At 55.1% G+C, this 6,700-nt stretch overlaps 1 protein-coding gene across 1 annotated transcript in view; it reads right to left on the minus strand.

The window, feature by feature from the left end:
• Positions 1–656: 656 nt before the first annotated feature.
• The window catches only part of ATP6V1F (ATPase, H+ transporting, lysosomal 14kDa, V1 subunit F), a 6,727-nt gene continuing 683 nt past the window's right edge, over positions 657–6,700 (minus strand). The window contains exon 2 of the mRNA XM_015405654.1: positions 657–1,199. Within this exon, the coding sequence (XP_015261140.1) occupies positions 998–1,199 (202 nt within the window). The 3' untranslated portion in view covers positions 657–997. The remainder of the gene's footprint in view (positions 1,200–6,700) is intronic.

Below are 6,700 nucleotides of genomic sequence, written 5' to 3' on the forward strand. Positions count from 1 at the left end.
GCTCAGCAATTTCATGGAGTGCCCACGAGTTCTTGTTTTGTGAGACATAACCTTTTCTGCCACTGACCCACGGCCTCTCCCCAGTGTTTACATAGGAAGCTGCCTTCATATGAGAGTTCTTTCACATCACCTACTACCTGGTCCTTTTAACTGGAGATGCTGGGGATGGATTCTAGGATCTTCTGCATGCCAAGCAGATGTTCTACCACTGAGCCACGCCCCCTCTCTACAGCTCTCCAGGGTCTCAGATTAGAGGTCTTTCCCATCACCTACCACCTGATGCTTTTCACTGGAGATGCTGGGGATGGATCCTAGGACCTTCTGCATGCCAAGCAGAGGCTCTGCCACTGAGCCACAGCCCCTCTTGACAGACATGACCCCCCCTTGTCATAAAAACAGAAGCTCAAACTGTGTCATTTGGTTTAATTCGTCGTCATAAACTTTGCAACACAAGACAGACGGGAGGGGGCGTACACCACGAACCACCACACCAAGCACAAGGCAGCGGGACTTCGGAACGGAGGGATACAGAGTCGCCCTGTTGTGAAAGACCACTTCCTTAGGAAACAAACGTGCGTTACAAGATGTGCCTCGGGCTCATGGCAGAACATGGCAACGAGCCAGCTCTACCCAGTCTCAGCGACGGGAGGCCAAGATTGGGGGGGGGGGTTTGCGGGGTTCAGTTGCTGCGGCCGACTGGAGCGGACGGGGAGCACGGAATGAACACAATGCTCCCCCTCTGCCTGTGGAAGACGCAACAGAAGCAAAACGAACAATGCCAAACGGCAGGACTGTAGCAGAAAGAGGCCGATGAAATCCTTAGGGCGGCAGGCGTCCAGGCGGAAGAACCCCCCGTCCTTACAGCACAGTCAAAAGGGTCATAATGACAGCAAACTATCGAAGGGATACGTCATGGGGAGGGCAGACACAATGTCTCCGGGGGACAGCGGAGATGCGGCCGCTGCCGCCGATCCGAAGCGCACCGCCTGCTCTACGCCTATCGCAAGTCCTCCGCGGAGAACATGCCCTTGGCCCGGCGCAAGATGGAGTCCTTGGAGGCGTCGTAGGGGTGCTCCTTGGAGGGTATCTCCAGCACGGCCGGGATGGACTTGGTGTGCGCGTCGATGGCGTGCCGGATCATCTCCGCCACGAACTGGTTGATGAGGATGATGCCGATGTCGTCGCGGCCGAGGAAGCCCCTGCGGACAAAACACAGGGCACAGGGGTGGGTGTTGGCTGGCGCTTCCGGGAAAACCAGTTCTAGGGGGCTAACACAAGGAAGACCCAGCGAGCGGCACCCACCGCAACAAGAAGAAAAAGAAGAGGAAGAGATTGGATTTATACCCCACCCGTCATTACCTGAAGGAGTCTCACAAAGTCCTTTCCCTGCCCCTCCCCATAACAGACACACCCTGTGAGGTAGGTGGGGCCGAGAGAGCTCTCTCGAGGACTGCTCCTGAGAGAACAGCTCTGAGAGAGCTTGTGACTGGCCCAAGGTCACCCAGCTGGCTGCATTTGGAGGAGTGGGGGAATCAAACCCGGTTCTCCCAGATCAGAGACCACGCACTTCACCACAACGCCAAACTGGCTCCACAAAATGGTTGGTAATTTAGAAAATCCACAGTAACGTCACGTAGTCTTATCCCAGGGCTACAAAGTTTACGCAGGAACCCCTTCCTAGAAGGCTCTGTCAGCAGCGTTTTGGGAAGTCCAAGTGCATGAGATCTGCCAGCTCAGTCACGCTCACATGTCTGTTAACCCTTTCGCAGGCCGACTGGTGAGGCAGAACGTCCCTTTACGGAGGCTTAGCCGTTCCTTCCTTCTTCGTTTCTCTTAATAATTGCATGCTTTCTCACAGTTTCGATCAGTAATTGACTGGAAATGGCATGGATTTCCACTGGAACACTTGACGTTGCCTTTGTTATTTATTTATTATTTACATTTTTATCCCGCCCTCCCCGGAGGCTCAGGGCGGCTTACACGGCATATCGCCAAGTCATACAATAGAACAATAAAAACATTAAAAATATTAAAACGCATCACAGTCATAAACAAATTTTGGTGCTCCTCTCCTAAAAAACAAAGATGGCCGTCTCCTAAAACGTCCCATTCTCATCCAAAGTGCCCGCATCATGGTGACCCTGTACAGAAATCCTGGGGCGTTGGTGGTACAATGGCGATGGCGGCTCCTATTCGAACGCCTGGCGGAAGAGCTCCGTCTTGCAGGCTCTGCGGAACTGTGCTAGGTCCCGCAGAGCCCTGATCTCCTCTGGGAGCTCGTTCCACCAGATAGGAGCCGCCACCGAAAACGCCCTGTTCCTGGTCATGACGAGTTTGATGACCCGGGGACCTGGCACGTCCAGTAAGTTCTGATTCCCCGACCGTAGTGCTCTTGGGGGAACATGTGGGGAAAGGCGGTCCCTTAAGTAGGCTGGTCCCTGGCCATATAGGGCTTTAAAGGTAAGAACCAGCACTTTGAAGCGAACCCGGTACGCTATTGGCAACCAGTGCAGCGCTTTCAGCACAGGCTGGATGTGATCTCGTCTAGGAAGATCCATCAACAGCCTGGCTGCAGCATTCTGCACTAGTTGCAGCTTCCGAATTTGCGACAAAGGCAGCCCCATGTAGAGAGTGTTACAGTAGTTTAGCCTCGAGGTGACCGTCGCGTGGATCACAGTGGCTAGGTCATCCCGGTCGAGGAAGGGAACCAACTGCCGTGCCAGCCGAAGGTGGTAAAATGCCGACTTGGCAGTGGCTGCTACCTGGGCCTCCATCGTTAACGAGGAGTCCAGGAGCACCCCCAAACTCCTAACCTCCGACGCCGGCACCAGAGGCGCCCCGTCGAAGGTCGGGAGAGGGAGTCCCAACCCCGGACCGATCCGACTCAGCCAGCCACGGCCTGTAACGCCCAACTAAGGTCATCGGGAGTGGAATCTGACTGGCCGCCCAACATCAGATATAGATGGTTGTCATCAGCATATTGATGACACCCCAGCCCACAACTCCGGGCAATCTGGGCAAGGGGGCGCATGTAGATGTTAAACAACATCGGGGATAGCACTGCCCCCTGAGGTACGCCACATTCAAGGGACCACCTCCGGGACCGCTGATCCCCTATCGCCACCCTCTGTCCCCGACCTTGGAGAAAAGAGACCAGCCATTGAAGGGCAAGCCCCTGAATCCCCACATCGGCATGGTGGTGGGCCAGCAACTGGTGGTCGGCGGTATCAAAAGCGGCCGACAGGTCTAACAACAACAGTGCCGCCACACCGCCTTGATCCAGATGCCTCCGGAGGTCGTCAGTCAGTGCGACCGTCTGCTAGGAAGGCCAGTCTTAGCTCAATATCATACTCAACGAGATCAACAATTCCACATCTGAGTTAAGCCCCCTTGGGTGCGTGCCACCTGAACCCGGTAACCTGCTATTGCTTTTTTTTAACATCACCTCCAGAGGAACTGGTTGGCCCCTGCGTGAGACAGAACGCTGGACCAGATAGACCACTGGGTCTGATCCAGCAGGGCTCTTTGTATGTCCTTAAAAGAAAGAAATTACATCTGTCTAGCATCTTCTCTTCTATGGCCAAGGGCAATGGCTCGGTGCATCTTCTTGACATGCAGAAGGTCCCAGGTTCAATCCCAGCATACCTCCAGTTAAAAGGACCAGGCAGCAGAAAAAGAGGAGATTGGATTTCTACTCCGCCCTTCACTGCCACAGGCGGCGGCGGCTACAAGCATGAACGGCTGCAAAAGGGAATCAGATAAGCATATGGAGCAGAGGTCCATCAGTGGCTATTGGCCACAAGGTATAGATAGGAACTCTCGGTCTGGGGCAAGGGATGCTCTGTATTCTTGGTGCTTGGAAGGGAGGCAACAGTGGGAGGGCTTCTAGTGTCCTGGCCCCACTGCTGGACCTCCAGATGGCCCCTGCTGTTTCTGGTCACTGTGTGAGATTGGCCATTGGCCTGATCCAATATTGGCTTCTCTTATAGTCTTTTGGCCAGTTTGGTGTAGTGGTTCTAATCTGGACTCTAATCTGGGAGAACCGGGTTTGATTCCCGACTCCTCCACTTGCACCTGCTGAATGACCTTGGGCAAGCTGTAGTTCTGTCAGAGCTGTCCTTGAAAAAGAGCAGTTTCTGTCAAGAGCTCTCTCAGCCCCACCTACCTCACAGGAGGGTGTCTGTTCTGGGGAGGGGAAGGGAAAGGAGTTTGTAAGCCGCTCTGAGACTCCTTCGAGTAGTGAAGGGCGGGGTATAAATCCATCCTCCTCCTCCTTCCCTCCTGAAGGAGTCGCAGAGCAACTTACAATCTCCTTTCCCTTCCCCTCCCCACAACAGACAGCCCTGTGAGGCCGCTGCGGCTGAGAGAGCTCTCTCTCGAGGACTGCCCTGGAGAGAACAGCTCTGAGAGAACTTGTGATTGACCCAAGGTCACACCAGCAGCTGCATGTAGAAGAGCAGGGAGTCAAACCCGGTTCTCCCAGATCGGAGGATCCAATGGCCTGATTCAGTGCTAAGTCAGCTTCACGTGTTCTGACCACTTCACCTTTCACCCTTTCCTATTTAACGCAGTTCCTCTGACATACAGCCCACAACACAGAGAGGTCAAGGTTCAGATACAGCATAATGTGGCCCTGCTTGCTCCGCCGTCCCCACCCCCCCATGAGCACACTTGCTTTTGACTCAAAGCACTGAAAAACGGAAGACTCAATTGGAGCAGCCCTCTTCTTGGGCGCATCAATCCCATCTCCTGCAGCCATCACGGCTGCAATACTGTAACGCATTCCTGTTTTCCCGGAGATGCCGAGAACGGCACCTACACACCCCGTCCTTCAAAAACGAGCCACGGCCCCTGCGATTCAAAGCTCCGGCTCCTGAGAATCCTCACCAAGGTCACGGGGACGGCAGATGCGGCCTTTGTGAGTCATGCTGGAACTGGTGGAAGGCAGCTGAGGCTGTCACTGTCCAAGCCCGACTGTTTGGGTATAAACAGAACGCTGGCTGAGCCCAGGCTGTTCCGCAAGGAACAGGCACTGTAAGGAACAGAGACCTGAGCTTTCTGGGAGTGGTGAGACACGGATCAGGAAATTAGGGGGGGGGGGACCCGGCCCAGAGCCTTGCAAAAAGGAGGACTAATCTGGATAGCTGGAGGCCTGAAATGAACGGGGCTCAGACGCTTCCCAATCCAGTTGCACATCGATCAACATAAATGACACCTCCTCCGCTTTTCCTGGATCAGACCAAGTTACAGCCAGTGTTCCCTCTGAGCCGTGGAGTCTGGTGAGCAAAAAATTCTCCTTTGCCAGCTGCCGGCACGAACGTTGTGAGCGAGCAGTTTGGCTCCTGCATAAATCAGTTCACTCTGGGGCCCTCCTTCCTGAGCTAGGGCAAAACTGTGTGAGCCGGAGGCTAAAAACTGTGAGCTAGCTCACACGAACTCAGTTCAGAAGGAACACTGGTTACAGCCCAGGCGTACTCGGGTGACTTGCAGGATATGCAAGTGTCTAGTTCGGGGGTCGAAAGCTTTGGAGGCAGTCGTGCCCCTCTTCCTGCTGGGGGGGGGGGAGAGCAAAACACCAGCTGCGACAACCAGGCACAGAGAGAACTTGCTGCTCTCTCGTCCTTTCCTCAATTAAAAAAGATCAGCAACTTCATTTGGAGAGGGGACAAGTCACTTTCGCAGAGTGGAGGGCCATCCGTGGCGACGAAAGGGAACCTCCATGTTCGCAGGCAGCAAACCTCTGAATCCCAGGGCCAGGAGGCCACACGAGGGGAGGAAAGGCCCTGCTGTTGGATTTCCAAAGCAACGGGCCAGCCACATTGGACTCGAGGGATCGCTGGCCCGATCCAGCAGGGCTCTTCTGCTATTCACCTTCCTTCGTTGCCATTCGGCACACTGCAGGGTCCCCTTCCCCACCCTGGACAAGCAAGCGGGAGAATCCCAACCAGCCCAAACCGACTCCTCCTCCCCCCCCCCCCCCGCAAAAACCCCCAAAAAAAAGAGACGACACCCAAGCCCCCCCCCCCAAACCCAAGCCATAATACCCCCCCCCCCATCAACCAATTGGCCATGACACAACTTCCAGGCGGGTCACTGTACATCTTGTCCTCTGTGCAGCGAACCGTGTGTGTGTGTGTGTGTGTCTTGCTTGCCAGCATCAGACCCGTCACCAAGGCGGAAGAGTGCCTCTGAGCATGTGCAGATTACCCTGCAAACGCCATAATTGCAGGACCCCTCAGGACCGCTCCATCGCATAAGGAGAAAAGGAGACCACCGACTCCCAACCCAACGGAACTGGCTTCTCCCACCACCACCACCCCTGAGCAGACCAAGAAGAGGGTCTCCTCTCTCTCTCTCTCTCTCAAGCAGCCCCCGGGGGCAGGGGTCGGAGTGTCAAACGAAGATCTGGGAGTCCCAGGTTCAAATCCCCACTGAGCGCCACGGAAGCCTGGCTGGGTGACCTTGAGAAAGTCACACCCTCCCCGCCTGGCCTACCTCGCAGGGGTGTTAGGATGCAATGGAAAAAAGAGGAGAGCAGCACCGCTGAAGACAAAGGTGGGACATAAAAGGATACACAAAAGCAGGGCAGACATAACATGATTCCAGCCTCGTTGCCTCCCCCCCAAGCCCCTCCCACCCTTATTCTCCCCCCCCTGACCTGAATGGGCTCTTCCTTCCTGCAGGATCTCCCCCCCCCATT

This window comes from Gekko japonicus, unplaced genomic scaffold (genome assembly GCF_001447785.1).
Source record: "Gekko japonicus isolate JY-2015 unplaced genomic scaffold, Gekko_japonicus_V1.1 scaffold4699, whole genome shotgun sequence".
NCBI lineage: Eukaryota > Metazoa > Chordata > Lepidosauria > Squamata > Gekkonidae > Gekko > Gekko japonicus.